The sequence below is a fragment of the Schistocerca americana genome, chromosome 2 (genome assembly GCF_021461395.2).
Source record: "Schistocerca americana isolate TAMUIC-IGC-003095 chromosome 2, iqSchAmer2.1, whole genome shotgun sequence".
Lineage (NCBI taxonomy): Eukaryota > Metazoa > Arthropoda > Insecta > Orthoptera > Acrididae > Schistocerca > Schistocerca americana.
Genome location: NC_060120.1, coordinates 139,214,985 through 139,239,842, shown reverse-complemented (window position 1 = coordinate 139,239,842; position 24,858 = coordinate 139,214,985). Strand labels below are relative to the sequence as shown.

Genomic DNA, 24,858 nt, shown 5'->3' with positions numbered 1-24,858 from the left:
CGTGTGACGCTAGATTCAAACTCTGAGAGAGAAGCAAGGTGAGTCGGCCGTCTATCCAGCAACGCCACTTGGCTTGCATTGCACAGGAAGACGTGCATATATCTCCAGAGTTCATAGTAAAAATGGTTCAAATGGCTCTGAGCACTATGGGACTTAACATCTATGGTCATCAGTCCCCTAGAACTTAGAACTACTTAAACCTAACTAACCTAAGGACATCACACAACACCCAGCCATCACGAGGCAGAGAAAATCCCTGACCCCGCCGGGAATCGAACCCGGGAACCCGGGCGTGGGAAGCGAGAACGCTACCGCACGACCACGAGATGCGGGCAGAGTTCATAGTAGGAAAGTAGAATTACGAAGTGGGGCAGTGTCGTGTGAAAATGGGATAAATATTAATTGAAGTGGGAAAGCTGAAAGTGATAATGTTGTGACTATTCCCTGTGTAGTATTTCATATTGTACTGTGGTGTGTGTCATGTAATTTGGGTATGTGTGGTTTGCATGGGAGAGTAGCGAGGTAGTTTCAAAAGCTTAGTGGGTTATGCTTGTTCCTTCGGTACCGCTCGGTCTGGAGGAAAGTTTCGTGATGATGATTGTTAGAGTCGAAGTGTGGGGTATAATAAAAGATCCACCATCCTAACCATAAAGTGCACTGTAGCGTTAAATAATTACGAGACCATAAGGTAGAGAATCACCAATGTTAAGCCATGCCCACTGGGCGGAATTTCTCATGTGTTATTGTTGTAAGTTATAGAATTTGTGTGTTTAGGTTATAGAATTTATCGGAATAAATAAGATAGTGAAAAGAAAAAGACTGGTCGCCTTTTCCTTCGAATTGTATGTTGTCATGATATCCAGAATTTATCATGTGTGCGCCACTCATATTCAGTGCGATGGCCACGTGTTGATAAAAGCCGTTATATAAAAAGGAAAGAAAATGTGGTATTGCCAGTGCGTAGTGAACAGTCAGAGTTCTGTAAATTTCTGATAGTCAGATGCGTGTTACCGTTGCGTATTATTCATACAGGAGGTTGATTAGTGACTTAATTGTGAGTACGAGAGTTCATGTTACTCGATAAATAAGAATGAATCCACTCGCTTGGCAGACCACTCATCTTGCAGGCCTGACTGCTTGATGCCACAGTATGAGCAAGGCACGTGGGTGCCTCTCAATTTGCACTCCCACAAGGCGGAAAGTAACAGACTTTGAACGCGGAGTCGTAGTTGAAGCAAGACGCATGGCACATTCCATTTCGGAAATCGTTAGTAAATTCAATACCCCGAGATTCACAGTGTAAAAAGGTTGCCGAGAATATCAAGTTAAAGGCACCACGTCTCACCGGGGACAACGCAGTGGCCCGACTGTCTTCACTTAAAGACCGAGAACAGCGGCGTTTGCGTAGAGTGGTCAGTGCTAACAGACAAGCAACACTGCGTGACATATCCACAGAAATCAATGTGGCACATTCTCCAACATATCCGTTAGGAGAGTGCGCAGAAATTTTGCATTTAGGGGCTGTGGCAGCTGAAGAGCGAGTGTTTTTCTAACAGACGAATTCGCTCGTGAACCCTAGGCAACAGCAAAACCGTGGCCTGCTCAGATGAGCCCGGATTTCAGATGGAAATAGCTGATGGTAGGGTTGAGGTGTGGTTCAGACCGCACAAGTGTTTGCGCAAGCTGCTGGTGACTCAATAATGGTGTGGTCTGTGTTTACATGGAGTGGACTGGGACCTCTGGTCTTTTTGAATCGATGATTGAGTGTAAATGGTTATGTTCGGCTACTTGGAGATCATTTACAGTTATTCAGGGACTTCATGTTCCCAAACACCGGTGCCATGTCACCGGGCCACAGTGGCATTCTGGACAATTCGAGGGAATGGTTTGGCCATCCAGATCGCCCGACATGAATTTCATCCAACATTTGTGGGACGTAGTCGAGAGGTCAGTTGGCGCACAACTCTGTGCACGGGCAACACGTTCGTAATTACGGACGGTTGCAGAGGCAGCGTTGCTCAACGTTTCCGCAGGGGACTTCTGGCGTCTTGTTGACTCGCTGCTACGTCACGTTGGTGCACTTCACCTGGCAAAAGGAGATCCGAAACGATATTATGAGTTATCCAGCAACTAGTCACCTCAGTTTACTACGAGGTACGCTACCTAGCAGACAGTGCTTGATCCGCATTTAAAAAAAAAAAAAAAGGAGAAGCATAACTTCGTTTTCACGTTTGAGTTGTCTTTTAAAGATGAAAGGCTTCAAAGTAAGTAAAGAGAAAGTGATTAATCTACAGTTAGCTATTTAAAATATTTTTTTACTTGTGAGTTTCTTTACATTACCTGTCTAATGTTCCTACCACAGTTTTTGATGGTTTTGTCATGATTTATAGCAGAAAAGGAAAAAAAAAGATAGCAAGGATATGATAAGTTTTCATTGAAGGCGCCGTATTATGAAGAACACTGATCAGGCTACGAAACATTCAGCAGACTTGAGAAGGAACATACGAAGAAAGAAGATGTTTAACGACGAATGTATCACGGGGAGTTAGTGGGGAAACGAAAGTGCTATGTAGTGGAACTATGAGACAAAAAAAGTGGCTTTGGGTCCCCATCAAGCAGTTCATAAGCCAAGCTTTCTTTCTCCTTAAAACATGCTACACAAATGCCAGGATATTCCATTAATAAAGACACGGTGTTTTTGTTGTACTGTCGTTGTTCATTCTGAGTCTGGTCTCTACCTCTAACTACACACTGTCTTTACGACAATTTGTAAAATCCATACGAGACTTTTCTTCCGATGTTACCTTGTAAAGTATATTAAAGGGGTTTCGTTTGAGGTGTCTTCTGTTAATCCTGGAATTGTTATTTAGTACAACATCAATCTTTTCCTCACGGACTGAGCTAGCCCAGACGAGGCAAACATCCGTGAGGTACCAGTTTGTAGAGTAGGCTGTTTCTCGTCTGGAACTTACGCTTCAATTTCTCACATTGCTTCTTGAAAGCGCGTATCCTATAATAGGCTGGTGAATAGCTTTTCAGCAGTGTGGATCGGTTTAAGGCGATGCTTAGTCTCCTTCCAAGTTCTTTATTTTATAGATGTAATGTAATCTTTCGTTTTTGATAGAATGAAGGGGTCAGCTGATTCTCTTTTTAGTAGTTTTGGTGAAATCAAATGGTAGCCTCTAGACTCCTCTCCGCATACCATGGCGACAGAGATCAATAGCGTAGAGAAAGTGCTTGGCATTTTGAGGACGAAGAGAGAATACCCATCCCTGAGATAAAAATGTTCCCGTGATCGCTCCATTTCATGTACTTGTTCTGAAAGTCAACATACAGTTACCTATTTCATAGTAATATCACATCAGGTTGAAAGACTAACATTCTTCCTTAATTTGAGAAGTTTACAGAGTAGGATTCCATATAATACTGTACCATCTGCGTGTGTTACGTCAACGAGTGTTGCATCTTCTACTTTCTTAATGTTTTACGTCAGGGTCTCTGAAACTGAAGGCTGCAACCGCTTCGGGGTTCTATCTGGAAGAGACTAGTTTTCGAAGTTTTTAATGTCTTCGGATTTTAAATCTGCTCATACAGCGTACGCGCAGCGTGTTAGCTTGAGATTCATGGAGGCAAGCCACACCCGGATCGATTCCACATGGTCGACTAATGGGCCTAGGCTGGTAAACGGAATAGCCTGAGCGTGCTTCCTAAGTGATTTCCCACTTTCTTTTAGGCAAATGCTGCGCCAGTCCCCAAATTCCACCCCAGAGAATAAGATACATAACAACAGCACACAGAACGAACTTTGCACGATTAACAGACGGAAGTCGCGCATGACTTCCTTCCATCACATTAGCTTGTTGACTCTGACGACAGGCGAACATTTTAAATACGAAACAAAATTTGCCAAATTCCGAAAAAGTCCATCCCGTACTAGACAGGATGAAAGCTATGGAAAACAAGAGGTTGTATTCCGTTTCGGCAAAGACATTGATATTATTCCTTGTGCAATGAAAGATGAATAATTGGAACCGGTCGCTGCTAGTGTTATTGGTTACGTTTCTTCTATTTTACTAAAAAAATCACTGCTACCAACAATGATAAACATTCACATTTGTTCTCTGCGACGTTCAGCCACTCTGTTGCCTCTAGTTTATCCGATGTTTATGTGTGTGTGTGTGTGTGTGTGTGTGTGTGTGTGTGTGTGTGTGTGCGTGTGTTGAGTGTTTGTTTGTGTGTGTGTGTGTGTGTGTGTGTGTGTGTGTGTGTGTGTGTGTGTACGGGGGGTGGGGGGGGGAAGGGGGGATGCATACGGGATAGGACACAGCGTCTTCGTGATACAGAGATCCGTGTGGATGTATTTCCTGCTTACTCAATGTAGCAGATGAATCCAGAAACGGAAGGACGCTGTTCTCTTCAGCGTCCATGGAGAGTATCACTAAGCAATTTACATTGGTTCCACAGTCACAAAGTTCGACCAGAGCTCCAGCCCTCTTACCCCACCACCAACATATCGTCAAGGTACGTATCAAAGAGCTTCGGTGGGCATAGCTGAAAAAAAGGGATTCCGATGGACCACCATTAACTTTGTAGAAACTTCAAAACAAGATATTCGGAACATCTAAGACCTTTAAAATGCAACAGCTCCCATAGCACATTTGCTGACCACCTTATAGCCAACAATCACCACCCAACCACAATAGAAACAGACTTATGATTACTAAAACCCAGCCACAGCCTGTACAGCGAACTGACCATTGAGGAAAACTTCCATATATAGAAGGCAGTAGCAGAAGGAAAACGGGCCTTAAACGAATACACTACACTTTGCAAGGACGCACTATTTAACACATTAAGGTAACTTTAAAGTAAAAACACCACACACAGATAAAGTCTACACACACGCACACACACACACACACACACACACACACACACACACACACACACACACGAAAAATAGATACATTAAATCTGTAAACACGCACCATTATCACACAAAAGGAATACCATATAAAAGACAACACACACAGCTAAGAAGCACACAGAAAACACACACACAGACCCACCCACCCATCCACACACATACACACACACACACACACACACACACACACACACACACACACACACACACAAAGATAAACTGCGAACAAAATTCAAATTCGGCGTCGAACTCTCTGGTGAACAAATGAACACTGACTGGGCTAGAACACATAACAAACCACAATCACACTGTGTTCTGGTGTAGTGAAAAAGTGTTTTACTACGTTATTTGTGGAAAATACTTGTAATTGTATGCATCACAACATCTCAACATGATGCAGAGAATGAAAGTGCTTGCCACACGAAAACTTAAGTAAATACGAAAAAAGGCGCGACAACATCGCGAAAAACTAATGGTTCAAATGGCTCTGAGCACTATGGGACTCAACTGCTGAGGTCATTAGTCCCCTAGAACTTAGAACTAGTTAAACCTAACTAACCTAAGGGCATCACAAACATCCATGCCCGAGGCAGGATTCGAACCCGCGAAAAACTAAATTACATTCTAGAAGATGGGTTAACTCCCAGCAATAAACTTTCTCATCAACATCGTTTGGTTGCAGAAGACAAGCTACCTATAGTAATTAACTCAAAAGTGATCCAGAAAATTCATGCACACCAAATGTAAAGGTATTTACAAAAAGAAATGATCTGTTGTTTGAACTAAAACTGCACATAATTTTATAATCATTTAGCAAAAATGTTCACATTGCAGAATAAATATAAACGAAAACCCAGTGATGATGGCACGGTGGTGCCGAAACATGTTTGGGTACTGAGGAAAACAGTGTTTTGCATATCTGGCGGATCTCACATTCAAAATATTAACTTTTTTTTTTTACAGTCCCCCTCATCCCAACATTATGTCCTCCTGAAGAGTAGTTTGTACAGAACGCAGCTGTGGCGCAAGCACTGTTATCTAGCTGGCCTCTTAACCTACAGCCATGCAGGACCGTTATACTGGTGACATGACATGATGCAGCCAACCAGCCTGGTGCAGTGGAGTACCGGGTTACAACATGAAACTTGCCACCTGCGCTCATATATGACTGGAAGTGACTACTTGTCAGAAGACGACCTGACAAATTAAGGCCGCTCCGGGTGTGTGGGATCAGTCAACGCCCATTGCCTATACTGCGATAGAAGCCACGCGAGCCGTCGCCACGGAATAAGTCATCCAGTCTCAACTACGTCTAGTCACTGCCTGCACTAGCCTGGTCCATAGGCCCACCTGATCTGTGGGCCGCACCTAGCCTTGCTACCACCGGGAGTTGAAGTTGTGCCTTCCTTCGGCTGGTTGACATCAACCGACCTGGAGGTCCTCGGTTTGTAGCCGATACTCAGGTCCTCCCGCACGTGGCTTACCACTTAACGCTACTTGTCCTGAGTGCACGCACTCTGCTACCACAGACTTGTCCCTCAGAGGGTTACTACACGAATGTTTCTTACCAAGTTATGGGGTATAAGGGCGTTATATTGAGAGGTGGCATGCCTTTAGATGCACACAGTGACTTGCCCCCTCTCATATTTATATCTTACTCTGAGTAATTCGATTTTGGGAAGTATGGCCGAGTATTGTCATTACAAGGCTAGTGTTCAGAACTCAGAGGATATGAATATTTTCCTTTCTAACTGCATGTGGTGAAAAGTTGCTGTTGCTTCACATGCGGACTTCCCAGGCATCGTCTCTCGTCACCCAGGTGGTCTGGTGACAGGCGGATTTTCTGATCTTGAAAGGGTTATGCCGATGGGTGTGAGGGAGTCGAGTGGATGCTTTCCAGACGCCGACATTGTCATAAGAGCGTGGGCAACAAGCCCACAGGGGCCTGAAGGAGCGGCTTGGGCTAGAGATTCCGTTACTTCGTAAAACTTAAAGAAAACACTTTCTGACAGGCTTCCAGCGAGGCGTGGGAATGACTTGTGTTCCCAGGCAGTCTTGGCGGGCAAATTCCCGCGTTTTCTGCAAAATCATAACTGTGATTTGCTTCCTCAGGAGATAGCTCTGTGACGTAGCAAAATCGGCGCAGAAATTGGCGCCAAGTTATCTTCTTCGGCAATAGAGTGGAATTTTCCGCTGGTTTTCGAGTTGCTGATTGGCACGTATTAACCATGGCCACTGTCGTGGGGGCGCGAATGTTCTGTGTTCGGCTTGTATGAATGCTCTTGAGAGAGTCGGCTCTCGCCTTTTGGTCGGAGTAGGTTACAAGACAGCTCTCGCTGCTCTGGACAGCCTGCCTTCCGTTGGCTGCCTAATACACTTTCATTTTATTGTAACTGTTTGACGAACTTGCTGAAGTTTCGACTTCAACACAACTGTCGGAGTACAGTTGGCAATTGAGCATTCTGCGTACAAGCGGCCTATGTTGTCCGTCTTGAGCAGTTTTGGCTAAAGTTGGCTGTATCGGAGTTACTGTGTGACTACGCATGTTAAAATCAATCACTGTACCGTCAGTGATTGTGTGGCGAGCCTTCTTCATCTCCCTCAGAGGCGCATTTGTGTTGCTAGGAAGTCTTTAGTCTGGAACAACCAGACCAGGATAATTTGTTTCGGGCTATACTCGCGACATTATGATCACCACGATGGGACATCGAAGCAACCAGCCATCGCCTCCGGTATGCCAGATCGTGTCCTTGTTGTTAAGAAGACAGCTTGGTAATGTAGGTCCGCAGCACCGGCAGTTAGGGAATTTTGCTATGTGACAATCAGAGCTCAGCAGAGCGCGCCTGTTCCCGTCTTTTCTATCGTGGTTCTGTCTTGGGTGTTCATGGTCTGAGATCTCACTACTGTAGCACCAATTAATGTTGGGTTGGCTGGGTGTTTCTCTTAAGATTTGAGTTGCAAGGAATTGGCTCCACATACCACTTGGTCATAAATGTCACAATCTAGTTTATGGACAACTTCACCTTCACAGCATTTATTTGAGTATCCAATTTGACGTATTGTAAATATTTCATGTGTTTTGTTTATTATTTTGAGTTTAGTCATAATAAATCAAATTGTTATTTTTGACAGAACTTTCATTCTGTTGATCAGTAGAGCAACCCTTTCATTTCTCACTACATTAATGAAACTTTCTTTTATCAAATTAATTTCTATCAAATTAAATTATTGCAGGTGCCAAACTCTTTTCTACTCCACTTACAGGATCGATTACAGTCAGTTCGCGTTTCTTCTTAATCCATGTGCAACAGCAAAAGTCGGAGTTAGAAAAAGGGGTTGCTTAGAGCATAATTTCCATATGAAGATTCTAAAAGAATTTAGTGTTAAATACACTGCTAGCCCCGGCACCTCGCAATATTAATAGTAAAGTTACATCTGACTTTCACAATGTCATACATTTACTACACTCCTGGAAATTGAAATAAGAACACCGTGAATTCATTGTCCCAGGAAGGGGAAACTTTATTGACACATTCCTGGGGTCAGATACATCACATGATCACACTGACAGAACCACAGGCACATAGACACAGGCAACAGAGCATGCACAATGTCGGCACTAGTACAGTGTATATCCACCTTTCGCAGCAATGCAGGCTGCTATTCTCCCATGGAGACGATCGTAGAGATGCTGGATGTAGTCCTTTGGAACGGCTTGCCATGCCATTTCCACCTGGCGCCTCAGTTGGACCAGCGTTCGTGCTGGACGTGCAGACCGCGTGAGACGACGCTTCATCCAGTCCCAAACATGCTCAATGGGGGACAGATCCGGAGATCTTGCTGGCCAGGGTAGTTGACTTACACCTTCTAGAGCACGTTGGGTGGCACGGGATACATGCGGACGTGCATTGTCCTGTTGGAACAGCAAGTTCCCTTGCCGGTCTAGGAATGGTAGAACGATGGGTTCGATGACGGTTTGGATGTGCCGTGCACTATTCAGTGTCCCCTCGACGGTCACCACTGGTGTACGGCCAGTGTAGGAGATCACTCCCCACACCATGATGCCGGGTGTTGGCCCTGTGTGCCTCGGTCGTATGCAGTCCTGATTGTGGCGCTCACCTGCACGGCGCCAAACACGCATACGACCATCATTGGCACCAAGGCAGAAGCGACTCTCATCGCTGAAGACGACACGTCTCCATTCGTCCCTCCATTCACGCCTGTCGCGACACCACTGGAGGCGGGCTGCACGATGTTGGGGCGTGAGCGGAAGACGGCCTAACGGTGTGCGGGACCGTAGCCCAGCTTCATGGAGACGGTTGCGAATGGTCCTCGCCGATACCCCAGGAGCAACAGTGTCCCTAATTTGCTGGGAAGTGGCGGTGCGGCCCCCTACGGCACTGCGTAGGATCCTACGGTCTTGGCGTGCATCCGTGCGTCGCTGCGGTCCGGTCCCAGGTCGACGGGCACGTGCACCTTCCGCCGACCACTGGCGACAACATCGATGTACTGTGGAGACCTCACGCCCCACGTGTTGAGCAATTCGGCGGTACGTCCACCCGGCCTCCCGCATGCCCACTATACGCCCTCGCTCAAAGTCCGTCAACTGCACATACGGTTCACGTCCACGCTGTCGCGGCATGCTACCAGTGTTAAAGACTGCGATGGAGCTCCGTATGCCACGGCAAACTGGCTGACACTGACGGCGGCGGTGCACAAATGCTGCGCAGCTAGCGCCATTCGACGACCAACACCGCGGTTCCTGGTGTGTCCGCTGTGCCGTGCGTGTGATCATTGCTTGTACAGCCCTCACGCAGTGTCCGGAGCAAGTATGGTGGGTCTGACACACCGGTGTCAATGTGTTCTTTTTTCCATTTCCAGGAGTGTATATTATACAGAGTGATTCAAGAGTCACTGTATATATTTCGTGGGTATAATTTATGCATCAAAATAAAAGTTAAATATAGTATTGTATGAAATTGCTGTATTTCAAAGTCGTGCAGCGGATGAAGGATCACAAGTGCAACACAAGCAGCATGGAATTGAGGCAACAACATGATGGGACCCGAAATTTAACACAACTACGTTTTGTACATTTACCCCAGAACACATTCAAAATGATATCCAAGTAGACGAAGACAGTGACGTGCTCGACGTCTTATCGCTCCCAGAATGTTCCAACCTCCCTTCACCTCGTTCTGCATAGTTGCGTAACCGTTTTCTGTGCGCTGCTACAATCTCATTTGCAACACCATAAACGTGTTCCTTGGGGAGGCCCGTAAAGTAGAAGTCCAGGAACTTAAGATCTGGGGATCTGGTGGGCCAAGCAACTGCTCCTGCATGACCTATCCACTTATCGGGATAAGCAACACTGAGATACTCCCTTGCCTCCCGACTAAAGGGCACTGTCGCGCATAAACCATAAGTTGGTTCGTGCAACGAGTGGCACATCGTGAAGCAAACCGTCCAGTTGATGTTCCGAAAACTATCGATACATTTTTACCGTTAGGCATTGTGGAATAACATACGGTCCGAGTATTGGACAAGGCAGGCCACGTCACGACACGACTCGACACGCTAAAGCCTGTTTGGACCATGACGTAATGCCTACCACAAATGACGTTATGCATCATAACTCGGAAATAAATCAGCTTCAGACAAAATTTTACTCAACATTTTACTATTATTTAGCTGCGTACATTACACCCACGAAGTCTGTCCTATAAGATTTGAATCAGGCTGCAAATGTGTATACGGTATTTTCAAGGGGTACAACTTTTTTAAAGTTTCATATCCTTATCTTTCATTCTTATATTATTTTTTATGTTTCATTCTTATGTTTATTCCTCAGGAATAAAGATTGGAAAATTGCTCAAGTCACACCAGTACCCAAACATGTAAGTAGGAGTAATCCTTGAATTTCAGGCTCATGTCACTAACTTCGATTTGCAGTAGTGTTTTGGAAAATATACTGTGTTCGAAAATAATGAATTACCTCGAAGAAAAATATTTATTGACACATAGTCAGCACGGATTCAGAAAATATCGTTCTTGTGAAATACGACTAGCTCTTCATACTCATGAAGTAATGGGTGCTATCGATAGGGGATGGAAAATTGATTCCATATTTGTAGATTTCCAGAAGGCTTTGAGGACACCGCTCTTCACAAGCGTCTTCTAACCAAACTGCGTGCCTATGGAATATCGCCTCAATTGAGCGACTGGATTGGTGATTTATTGTCAGAAAGATCACAGTTCGTAGTAATAGATGGAAAGTCATCGAGTGAAACAGTAGTAATATCCGGCGTACCCCAAGGAAGTGAATAGGCCCTCTATTGTTCGTGATCTATATTAACGACATCAGAGACAATCTGAGTAGCCCTCTTAGATTCTTCTCAAATGATGCTGTCATTTACCGTCTTGTAAAGTCATCAGCTGGCCAAAACGAATTGCAAAATGGTTTAGATAATATTTGTGTATGGTACAAAGAGTGGCAGTTGATCCTGAATAAAGAAAACTGTGAAGCTATTCACGTCAGTTGTAAACGAAATCCGCTAAATTTCGATTACGCGATGAGTCCCACAAATCCGAGGGCTATAAATTCAACTAAATGCTTATGGATTACAGTTACAAATAACCTAAATTGGAACTATCACATAGATAATGTTGTGGGTAGAGCAAACCGAAGACATGTAAAAGGTGCTACAGGTCTAATAAAGAGACTGCTTATCCCACGCTTGTCTGCCCTGTCCTGGAATATTACTGTCCGGTGTGGGATCCGCATCAGGTTGGACTCGCGGATGACATCTAAAGAGTTCGAAGAAGGGCAGCTCGTTTTGTATTATCGCGAAATACGGAAGATAGTGCCACAGACATGATACGTGAATTCGAGTGGCAATCATTAAAACAAAGGCGTTTTTCGTTGCGACGGGATTTCAATCACCAGTTCTCTCCTCCGACATTCTGTTGGCATCCACCTACATAGGCAGAGATGATCATCACGGTGAAATAATAAAAATCAGAACTGGCACAGAAAAATTTAAGTGCTCGTTTTCCCGGTGCGCCGTTCGAGAGTGGAACAGTAGAGAGACAGCTTGAACGTGGTTCATTGAACCCTTTGCCAGGCACATTATTGTGAATGGCAAAGTAATCACGTAAATGTAGATGGAGGGAGAGTTGGTGCATAAGGTTGCAAACTTTTTAAATTCTCTATTATTATATTTCATTCTTATAGAAATTCTTATATTAATTCATATATTTTACTCTTATATACATTCTTCAGGAAGATGTGGTGCATCCCCTTGGATTATACCGATCGCAGAAACATTCCAAACACAGGAATTCCGAACACCACGGCCACCTTGACCTTTCTTCGTATCAGCCCCACTCGCGAAATAAACGTCCTTAATATTCCTAAAGATTTCGAACGTTGGCAATAATTTCGCAGCAAACCATGCCTAACTGATCAGTTTTCGAAAACTGGCGCTTGCAGTGGATTATGAATCAAGATATACTACAGCGATTATGCTGAAAACAATTTGAAATTATTTATTACTTCCTTCAGATTCATTCGGCAGACACACGATTAGTAGACGAATAAGGGCAGCGTTATTTCAGTATACGTTGGAAAACATTCTTGTAGTAATTTTCTGCTGACATGGATGTATAATTTGGAATCCAAAATTAAATTAATAATAGGGTTTCGAACACTGCGTGCAAAATTTGTGAAGCTAGCCACCGTGCCACCACTTCGGCTGAACTATTTTCTTGCCAAAAGGCGCATGCAGTACATCGAAAACTTTGAACGTCGTTTTTTCAGAAAAGGTCGAGTCTCTATGTATAAGCTGTGACACGTATTAGGTTATTTTTTCTCCTCTTCCACTGAGGGAAGTTTCTGAGAAAACGGATTATCGCAGTTGCCATGTTGCCCTCGTGAGCGAAGCTACTACAGCCTCCGCCTCATGCCGCCTTGTTTAGCCAGCACCAATGTATGCCACGGGATGCCGTCTTCATTGACTGTATTGATTCTGCTAAATAAATCTGTTGTTTTTCCAGGATGTCTCCGATTCTCGAACCTGCTGTCGATTCAACGATCCTGCAGCGTTACATACACTCGTTACAAAGTTAATAAGACTCGGGCCATACTGAAGCGTAAAAACTGGCGTTAGAAGTTACCAGTGGCATTGGTCAGCGTCTTGGGGCCGCAGTGGGGTGGGGTGGGGTGGGGTGGAGTGAGCCGTGCTTGCTTCGACTGAATCACGATGCCTCTAATGAGACTATAACCATACAATTTACGTTTGTTAGACAGTCGAATAATTCGTGCAGAGTTCCTACCTTCCTTCTACATCACGAATGCACGATCTCAGTTTCTATAAAAGAGCTTTTGGGCACATGGGTCTGTCCTTGGAGGAACGTCTTTTAACTCCTCCATGCAAACTTTTAGTACCAATGGAGCACCATTTACTTATTTATAAAATTATGTCGTCCTAAAAAGAAGTGGGTTGTACAGAATACTATTTTTTAATGTAGAATATTTTAGTATTACATCATAGTACATGTTCGGGGCTAAGAGTGACAAGATAAACGACCTCTTCCTTCCGTCAACGTCTACAAAAGACGAAATACTGTGCACACAGCACTTTCCTCAAGTTCTGGAGCAACAGCAGAAAGTTCTTCACTGGCGTATTTATTCAGCCATCAAGCACGCACAGAGAGTATTCCTTGGTTTATATCTCAGATTGTGGATCTTGAAACTTCCTGGCAGATTTTCATTCTGGGAACTGTGGATCTTGCTAGAGAAAGTTTCCTAAGCCAGAGCTGTAATAGTAAATGGAAAGAATGATTAATTATTTCGAAATAATTTTTTTAAATGTCCACGCTTTGTTCTTACTGACTTTGCTTCCCACAGCACGCGGCGTGGAAAAAGAAAGATACAGGGTGTTTCAAAAATGACCGGTATATTTGAAACGGCAATAAAAACTAAACGAGCAGCGATAGAAATACACCGTTTGTTGCAATATGCTTGGGACAACAGTACATTTTCAGGCGGACAAACTTTCGAAATTACAGTAGTTACAATTTTCAACAACAGATGGCGCTGCAAGTTATGTGAAAGATATAGAAGACAACGCAGTCTGTGGGTGCGCCATTCTGTATGTCGTCTTTCTGCTGTAAGCGTGTGCTGTTCACAACGTGCAAGTGTGCTGTAGACAACATGGTTTATTCCTTAGAACAGAGGATTTTTCTGGTGTTGGAATTCCACCGCCTAGAACACAGTGTTGTTGCAACAAGACGAAGTTTTCAACGGAGGTTTAATGTAACCAAAGGACCGAAAAGCGATACAATAAAGGATCTGTTTGAAAAATTTCAACGGACTGGGAATGTGATGGATGAACGTGCTGGAAAGGTAGGGCGACCGCGTACGGCAACCACAGAGGGCAACGCGCAGCTAGTGCAGCAGGTGATCTAACAGCGGCCTCGGGTTTCCGTTCGCTGTGTTGCAGCTGCGGTCCAAATGACGCCAACGTCCACGTATCGTCTCATGCGCCAGAGTTTACACCTCTAGCCATACAAAATTCACACGCGGCAACCCCTCAGCGCCGCTACCATTGCTGCACGAGAGACATTCGCTAACGATATAGTGCACAGGATTGATGACGGCGATATGCATGTGGGCAGCATTTGGTTTACTGACGAAGCTTATTTTTACCTGGACAGCTTCGTCAATAAACAGAACTGGCGCATATGGGAAACCAAAAAGCCCCATGTTGCAGTCCCATTGTCCCTGCATCCTCAAAAAGTACTGGTCTGGGCCGCCATTTCTTCCAAAGGAATCATTGGCCCATTTTTCAGATCCGAAACGATTACTGGATCACGCTATCTGGACATTCTTCGTGAATTTGTGGCGGTACAAACTGCCTTAGACGACACTGCGAACACCTTGTGGTTTATGCAAGATGGTGCCCGGCCACATCGCACGGCCGACGTCTTTAATTTCCTGAATGCATATTTCGAAGATCGTGTGATTGGTTTGGGCTATCCGAAACATACAGGAGGCGGCGTGGATTGGCCTCCCTATTCACCAGACATGAACCCCTGTGACTTCTTTCTGTGGGGACACTTGAAAGACCAGGTGTACTGCCAGAATCCAGAAACAATTGAACAGCTGAAGCAGTACATCTCATCTGCATGTGAAGCCATTCCGCCAGACACGTTGTCAAAGGTTTCGGGTAATTTCATTCAGAGACTACGCCATATTATTGCTACGCATGGTGGATATGTGGAAAATATCGTACTATAGAGTTTCCCAGACCGCAGCGCCATCTGTTGTTGAAAATTGTAACTACTGTAATTTCGAAAGTTTGTCCGCCTGAAAATGTACTGTTGTCCCAAGCATATTGCAACAAACGCTGTATTTCTATCGCTGCTCGTTTAGTTTTTATTGCCGTTTCAAATATACCGGTCATTTTTGAAACACCCTGTATACATTAATAAAGAGAAGTAGCTGTTAGATACCACTATTGAAAGCTATATATTTCTGCTGTTACTTCTGAACTGTTTTCTGTCCTCAATTCCTTCTTGTGAAATTTTCAATTTTTGCAGACCTTTTTGTGAGTCTTTCATCTAACTGAGTTTTATTTGCTTCCATTAACGATGTTAAAAATTTCCTTAATGAGGCTTTTTTCATTCATCATACATAGTGGTCCGATCCAAATGGCTATAATAATAATAAATAAATAAATAATAATACCAGTAATAATAACACATAAGCGTCCGTAGAAGTGTAGACGTCTTTTCCTAAATTTACCTGTGATAACTGTGTAATCGTAGGGTTCCTTTGTAGGTCCTGTGAGACGGGTTCCTCCTCTCAGAACAACGCCGTAGATATTTCTAAGAATTTTTCGTTGTTGTTTCTCTGTATCATTAATTTCTTCCATCTCTCTAATCACTGTGGTTTCTGCCGCACACAAGGCTTCTGGTAAAACAACCGTTCTGTAATGTCGTAATTTTACATTGCTAGATATTGCTCTTTTGCTGTAGTGATTCCATGTCAGTTTGAACATTTTTCACTGTTTGAATATTTTTTCTGTGTTGGAGATCGTGTTGAGCCCTATGGATTGGAAGATTTTACTTAAATACTAAAAGTAAGTGATTGGCTAACATCCTTGCTTGCCCATCTTAGAGATAACCACTCCTCTTCAGTGAGCTGCCTTCTGTGATACTTCTTTTCACAGTATCCCCGCCCTGGGTGAACTTCAAACGCGACTCATCACTCCACAATAGTTCGGCGTCCCACTTCCTACCACAATGATTTTTCCGTGCGGTTCCCTTAAACTTAGGACTACTCTTCGTCATTACCAAATTACGATCTGAGTATATATCCGCTCCTTGGTACTCCTTACAATTCAGTATCAGATTTCGGAATCTCTGTCTGACAATGATGTAATGGAGCAGGAATCTTTTCGTGTCTCCGGGTCTTATCTTAAGTATGTCTCCCCTCTTTTGCTTCTTGAACAGAGTATTGGCTACCATCTGAAATTTGTGGCACAACTCAGTCTTTTTCCTCTCACATTGCTGCTGCCTAGTATCCTCCTGTAACCATTTTTTCTGTTCCTTCCACAACTGCCGTGTCACAGTCTCCCAAGATTATTGTTCATATCCTAGGTTATAAACCACACGTAATTTACCTAACTCTTATCTTCTGTTTGCGTCGTCGGCATGTATCGGCCTTTCTGATGAGAACAGCCCTAACACTGAATTGTTCACATAGCTCATCCTCTCGCCTACTCTCGTACTCTTAACGAATTCTGCTCCTCGGTGCTCTTGACATTATCTTGTGTTCGTCTAACCAGTAACACTTACGTTCTTCACAGTAGTCTTCACTGTCCCCACTATAACCCGAGTGAGCATTTGATTTTCTGTTTTTAGATTTTCAAGCTTTCCTACTACTTTCAAAGATCTGACGCTCCTTATTCTGAGCCGTAATGTATTATCTGTTGTGACTTAGCACGACAGCCAAGTCACAACGAGAGGAAGCCGAAAGGCACGTGTTAAGCTCACGCAGATTGGCGTGAGGTCTGGAACAGTTAAAAGGAAATGAGAACTTAGAAAATGGACGCAGTTGCTGTAATACTTAACTTTAATCCACATTTGTAGAACATCGCTCTTGATGACACATGCTTCATAATATTAATTATCAAAGCTATGACGCCTTGCTAGATCGTAGCCAATGACTTAGCTGAAGGCTATGCTAACTATCGTCTCGGCAAATGAGAGCGTATCGGCCAGTGTAACTTCGCTAGGAAAGTCGGCTGTACAACTGGGGCGAGTGCTAGTACGTCTCTCTAGACCTGCCGTGTGGTGGCGCTCGGTCTGCTATCACTGACAGTGGCGACACGCGGGTCCGGCGTATACTAATGGACCGCGGCCGATTTAAAGGCTACCACCTAGCAAGTGTGGTGTCTGGCGGTGACACCACATTATCTCTTCCTTACCTCTTTCTCATGGTCTCCTTGGCATCCCCTGCCGGAGATCTGAATTTGGCGGGGTGGCGGTGAGGGGAGGGGGAGGTGCTAAGAGGGGATCTTTTACCTATAGAGAGCTCAACATGACAATTTTTCAATTGCAGATCACACGTCCTGTGGATACACATTATGTGTCTTTAACGCAATGATTTCCACTGACTTCTGCATACTCATGCTGTTGACCTATGCTGATTCATCCGCTTCTTTGGGGCAGTTTCCCACCCCAAAGACAAAAGAATGCCCTGAATCCCTGTCCGCTCTTCCGCCCACTTTGACAAGACTGTTGTCAGGGCGAAGGTGACTTCTGATGCCGGCATCCTTCGGCAGTCGTTGCTAATGATCTTTATTCGATATTTAAGCAGTGGCTGGGTTCAAATTCCGGACCCAAACATTTAGAATGTTTGTTAAAAATGCTACCCCTAGACCACGGCTATGAGTCCCCTCTAGCATCGTTTGCTGTAGACTCGGAGCTCTCTCGATTTTTTGGTTCGTTCGATTGGAGTCCTCCCTCGACATGAGAAAAGAAGAGGCTCGACTCCAACTATCGTCCGTTGACTGTTCTTCTAGGACACTCTTGTTGCATTTGTTGGCTCTTTGGTATCTCTGTGCTTCAGAAAAAGGACTGTTGAAAGTTCAGACTCATTTCTGTAGTTCAAAATGTGGACTGCGATGAGGGTAGCGATGCGTTTATATCGGTTTATCAGTCATATTTTTGGACAGTTTCTTTATTCCAATGAAATCTGCAAATAATTCGCGATCTTGGTTGCGCTTCGTTTGTAGTCCAGATCAGGTCACGTCCTCTAGCTATGTCAGCTGTAATTATGTTCAATTTTTGCTCCCACTGCCCAACAACTACTTTAGTGTGCGGGATGCGGCTCTTTCTTGTGTCTTCAAGGTAGTCCAGATCAGTTCACGTGCTCTCACTACGTCTGCTGTAATTATGTTCAACTTTTTCCCCCATTGCCCCAACAACTACTTTACCCTAGTGTGCGGGATGCGGCTCTTTCTTGTGTCTTCCAGGTTGAACTTCTCTGTTGTGTGGTACTCACCACCACATGTAATCGAGCAAGTGATTTTCTCTTGGGGAACATTCCTATACGACAGTGCTAAATTTACTGAATACCTATGGTAGCATTTATATGGATCGTGGTTTTTATAAATTATTTGTTATGGGTTGCCTCTGAACTCGATTTCTAAGTTCAGTAATCATCTCCCATAGTACTAACTTTGCTGAAAGATTTGAAATATTATATGTACAGCGGTAATTGAGTACGTTGTGATTAGTCCTTTTGGACGGATGTGAGAGAATTTGATACCTGCCTTTGTAGCCCCTGAGATAAATGAGGTTTTTTTTTTTTGTATTCGTGCAGTGCGTACTATTTCCCTACAGTTTTCTGCTGTTTGACTGATCATTGGAGTTGCGGTACAGAATCATAGATTTCTCAACAATTCCAGGAACTTTTATCCTAATTCTATGATCATGATTCTGTGCTGATGGATACTATAAAGAAATGCACGTGCTCTTATGTAAGTGATTGTGCAGAACCAGTATTTTATTCCATAATTTAGCGGCTATATTCTGTAATAGTTGTCCTTTTGATAGTCCATGATCTACAATTGTTCGTACTCCCTCTCACGCTCTGCTTTCCCTTATAATCGCTGGAAATCCAATGATCAGAACGACCAGTTTCCGAAGAAGATTTTCTTTTCTTGCCCCGTTGTGTACTATGAACACTTAAAGAATCGATCGTTATGATGTAATCGTGCCGAAGCTCTACAGTTTGCCGTCGTGCACCTTAAATGCTAGAATGTCAGTTTTCCAGAGCCTAATAAGCAATTTTACCACAGCTTAGGGCGACACTACACGCACAGTAACCGAATATAAGACACAATGAAAGTCATTTAATGAATAACTACAGTCGTTATAAAGAAGTAACAGGATTGAGCCCCCACTTTATCGACCCCTTATGAAAATATATTCAGTAAAATAAAGGTAGGGTCGTCTTTCAACGTTTGTTGTTGCATCAGGTGAATGGTAGTGTCGGAATATATCGTCGCTTAGGGGAACGACTGTTCAAAACATGCACCGCACCATGGACACAGGTTGGTGAGGGCAGTATTACGCTACGGGTTACACTCCATGCGACCTTAAGTAATGTTCTAAAGCATCACGACAGGTTAGGGCTATGTGAACTTTATTGCAGACCAATTACATCCCTTCATGCGTAATGTCTCCTCTTAACGGCGACGACATCATCCAGAAGGTCAATTGTCCGTGTAACAAGATCATAATTTTGCAACTGTGATTTAAGGAACGTGATAGTTAAGCCACGTTAATATTTTTGCCCACCAAACTAGTTAAATCTGAGGTCGATGGAGCCCAGGGATACAATCGGGCACCGGCTTCGAGCCCAAAAACCACCGGCCTGTAATTTACGAGTACTGCATGATCTGTCTGTGGAAGCAGGTTGCCACATTACTGTAAAAGAACTGCCAAGGACTTCTCGACTCGATGCCACGCAATATCGCTGCTGCACTGCTTTCCTAAGGTGGACCAGCACGTTATTAAGTATATTAATGAAAATAGTAAGATCATTGTTATTAAAAGTTCTGCTTACTGACTACCCTCTATTTAAAAAAAAGAAACCCGCATATCATACTTGGTTCATAAAACACCCGAATAAGGAAAAATGATATCTCATATTTTGCCTAGGAGTTTGGATCGGACAGCGACTTGGGATAAATTATAACATTAAATGTAGTAATTTTTCTGATTATAAAAGTTCTTTATTCAAAAATTCTCTCTTTCCTAGCTTCACAAAGCTTAGTACACAAAACATTACAGTTCTAGAGTGGATAAACGTAAGTAGTTTTTCACATCGAATGAGATCTTTTTGAAAATGCAGCTCGTAAAAATGACATTAAATATTCAACAGCTATTTCGAACTTCAAATTCAAATTCAAAATTATACATGTTGGTTTCTCTCTCCCGATACTCAGGTCTCTGTATGTCTGAACCAATAATGCGTAACTACAAGCTGCCACAATAAAGTACAAAAACCTGAAAGCACTTACCCTGAATTAAATCCTCTTCTATCACTCATGAAAATGATCATACAAATTATTCTTACCAAGATTCTTCAAAATCTGTCCTCACCTCAAATAATTAATCAGTAAATCAACATGTTCCACATCCTCAGAATGTAACTGCAACCGTACCACCCGGTCTTTACCGTACTACCACTCATGACACGCCACTGATGACTACAGTGTCTCCTCATCTCAGGATTAACAGTGCACACCATCTCCTGCGCATCTTGAAAACCACAAATGGTCCAAGCAAGTCTCGCCTCCAGGCGACGCAGCATCTCTGATGACACTGGGCGCTTATAATTTCAAATAGAACAAAGGTGCAATAGTGCTTACTCGTTCATGAATCCAAATACTACAGAAATGTTCATGAAATTGTGACCACCCCCTATGACTACTAACAATGTTTTGACTTAGCAATATATAATTCGTAACCCTTCCGCAGGGCAAAAGCTGTGCAGACATATGCCCTATTTCTAGCTTTTTCCGTTTTCGGCCAAAACCAATCTAATAAAGTGAAGAATGGGAATGATGCTACTTCTTCTCAACGTTACATTGCAACATGTTTACAGACACTTCTAAAAACTTCAGTACAAATCTACATCTACATCTACATCTACATCCATACTCCGCAAGCCACCTGACGTTGTGTGGCGGAGGGTAGCTTCAGTTCCTCTATCGGTTCTCCCTTCTATCCCAGTCTCGTATTGTTCGTGGAAAGAAAGATTGTCGGTATGCCCCTGTGTGGGCTCTCATCTCTCTGATTTTATCCTCATGGTCTCTTCGCGAGATATACGTAGGAGGGAGCAATGTACTGCTCTACTCCTCGGTGAAGGTATGTTCTCGAAACTTCAATAAAAGTCCTTACCGAGCTACTGAGAGTCTCTCCTGCAAAGTCTTCCACTGGAGTTTATCTGTCACCTCCGTAATGCTTTCGCGATTACTAAATGATCCTGTAACGAAGCGCGCTGCTCTCCGTTGGATCTTCTCTGTCTCCTCCATCAACCCCATCTGGTACGGATCCCACACTGCTGAGCAGTTTTCAAGCAGTGGGCGAACAAGCGTACTGTAACCTACTTTCTTTGTTATGGGATTGCATTTCCTTAGGATTCTTCCAATGAATCTCAGTCTGGCATCTGCCTTACCGACGATCAACTTTATATGATCATTCCATTTTAAATCACTCCTAATGCGTACTCCCAGATAATTTATGGAATTAACTGCTTCCATTTGCTGACCCGCTATATTGTAGCTAAATGATAAGGGATCTTTCTTTCTAAGTATTCGCAGCACATTACACTTGTCTACATTGAGATTCAACTGCCATTCCCTGCACCATGCTTCAATTCGCTGCAGATCCTCCTGCATTTCAGTACAATTTTCCATTGTTACAACCTCTCGATATACCACAGAATCATCCGCAAAATGCCTCAGTGAACTTCCGAAGTCATCCACAAGGTCATTTATGTATATTGTGAATAGCAACGGCCCTGCGGCACACCTGAAATCACTCTTACTTCGGAGGACTTCTCTCCATTGAGCATGACATGCTGCGTTCTGTTATCTAGGAACTCTTCAATCCAATCACACAATTGGTCTGATAGTCCATATGCTCTTCCTCATTTTAAATTCTTGTGTATATGCTGAAGAAAAATCTTGACACTCTCCGCTTAGGAAGAGCTGAAAAATGTTTTATATTTCTGAACATAGACAGCAAAGAGAAGTTGCCATTGAGGTTCGATGGTCTGTCAGGCAATTATCGTCTACACTGATCCTATGTGATCAAAAGCATTCGGAGATCCCAAAAAACATACTTTTTCCCATATTAGGTGCATTGTGCTGCCACCTACTGGCAGGTACTTCATATTAGCGAGCTCAGTAGTCATTAGACATCGTGAGAGAGCATAATAGGGCGCTCCGTGGAATTCACGGACTTCGAACGTGGTCAGGAGATTGTGTGTCACTTGTCATACGTCTGCACGCGAGATTTCCACTCTCCTAAACGTCCCTATGTCCACGGTTTCCGATGGAATAGTGAAGTGGAAACGTGAAGCGACACGTAAAGCGTATATATAAGCTGAGAGCAGAGATGTGTGTGCCGCAGTTCTACTTTTTGACTCTTAACACACGTCTATTTTCTCTTGTTGAAAGTTCGCTTCCTGAAGACTGCTGACAGTTCACGTGACATACACGACAGTTGTGTGAGCTGCGTTAAACTCTCAAGCAACCACCTGTTTGCTTTACATCTAAAAAGTCTACTTTCTGAGTTAAGGATGAGGATTAATGCTTAAAATTTTTATACAGCATTTTCTAACACGCAGCTTCTTGACATATCTTGCAAGCGTACTCAAATCGATTGTTACAGGGTTCTAATGAAAAGTGTAGTATGAACTGTTTAATGCCAGAAGATGTGTAAGTACTGTATACCCGTGATGAGGTATCGTGTTTTGTGAATATTGGTCTCTACCCCAATTTTAGTTATTTTATCGCCAGCGGGCTCCAGTTCAATTTCGAACATAAAATTTGAAGTAAGCACCTTTTTTGCGCCCAGTTCTCTCTAAAGTCAAGTAAATTGTAAACAAGAGCACCTGTTTCTTTGACCAAAGGAATCTCCTCTTGGCCGATTAACGACTAATATATTGTATGTAACACCATTACTATCACATGGAACAATTATGTAAACAGATCGGTTACTTATTTGCGTCCCAGGTTTGACTGCAAACACCCTTTGATGTAGAATGTTGGAAACAATTCATCGTACTATTACGAATGGTTCAAATGGCTCTGAGCACTAAGCGACTTAACTTCTAAGGTCATCAGTCGCCTAGAACTTAGAACTACTTAAACCTAACTAACCTAAGGACATCACACACATCCATGCCCGAGGCAGGATTCGAACCTGCGACCGTAGCGGTCGCTCGGTTCCAGACTGTAGCGCCCAGAACCGCACGGTTACTATTACAGTTCGACCTCAAGTAATACCACGCAGCCGGCCGTGGTCGTCGAGCGGCTCTAGGTGCTTCAGTTTGGAACCGCGTGACCGCTACGGTCTCAGGTTCGGATCCTGCCTCGGGCAAGGATGTATGTGATGTCCTTAGGTTAGTTAGGTTTAAGTAGTTCTAAGTTCTAGGGGACTGATGATCTCAGATGTTAAGTCCCATAGTGTTCAGAGCCATTTAATACCACGCTATGGAATTTCTTCACTGCGTGACAGTAGAGGTACCCACACTTAAGTTGTTTCAGAGAACGCTACCTGTGACGTTACCAAAGTCACCACGAGCGCTGGCACTTGAAATTATCGTGACGGCCGGAGCTGGGAGAAGCGTATCGGTTCTTGCCTGCTCGCACAGCGAGGAAGGCCCCGGGGTGTACGGTCTCTGCTGCTTGGCTGCGGGCGACGTGGCTGGAGGGCTCTGGAATCATGGTCGCGGTGGTGTGAAGGCGGGTGCTCTGGACTGTCATGGAGAAGGTGGTGATAGTTGAATCCGAGCATTCGGTGAGAGAAACTGCACGAACATTGTGGGCGATTCTGCCCTATTATAACGCTGCGATTTAGCATTGGATCCTAGCATTTATGAATCGTAGTTTTGACCGAGACAAGAAATGAAGTCAGTGGAGTGTGCAGCCAGTATACACTCGGATGGTGGTTTTATGAGACCAGTATGGTGGTAACATTCACAATTTGCTAAGACTATTAGTTGTAATTAGATTTCATTAATCTTTTTCGAGCAACCTACATGCTGCCAACAATTACTTATAGCTTGGACGTCCGGTGTGTTTAAAGGTGCCCTTGTATATTTTCAAATTATTGTATCTTGTTTTTTCACTGCTCCCATTTTAGTTCTATTGGTGGGATTGATCTGGAAGGTAATTTCTGTTGCCTGAAAAATAAGTGGTAAATCCCTGTGTTGTATTTGGGCCGACTAGCGGCTGTTGATTGTTTTCCTTATTGTGAATGGTAGCTTGGCCGATCTATGACCGTATTTTAACGAAGTTATATTGCAATCAAAAGAATTGTGATATTTATTCAGTGGACTTATTCATTACGAACTCAACAAAATTGGAAAGCGCCATTTCTGTTATGTGGTAAATACTTGGCACATACCTAAGCACGACAATGTTGGAAGCTGAAGAATTGAATTAAAATTTGTACCGCGGCTTGGACTCGAACCCGGGTTTTCTTGCATACTAGGCAGTAATGATGACCATTACACCACTTTTCTTTGCATTTCTTGTTCGTTATTGTTCGTTGTATTTGGTTTTAGCGGACCTCACATGACATCCGTTTAAGTTCGTTGTTGATCCATTCACTCCTCA

At 43.6% G+C, this 24,858-nt stretch overlaps 1 protein-coding gene across 1 annotated transcript in view; it reads right to left on the bottom strand.

Annotated features, from left to right (window-relative positions):
* LOC124593835 (monocarboxylate transporter 12-like) overlaps positions 1–23,964 on the bottom strand; it is a 169,371-nt gene extending 145,407 nt beyond the window's left edge. Inside the window, exon 1 of the mRNA XM_047132183.1 lies at positions 23,880–23,964. Coding sequence (XP_046988139.1) covers positions 23,880–23,964 — 85 coding nt within the window. The remainder of the gene's footprint in view (positions 1–23,879) is intronic.
* Positions 23,965–24,858: the final 894 nt, after the last annotated feature.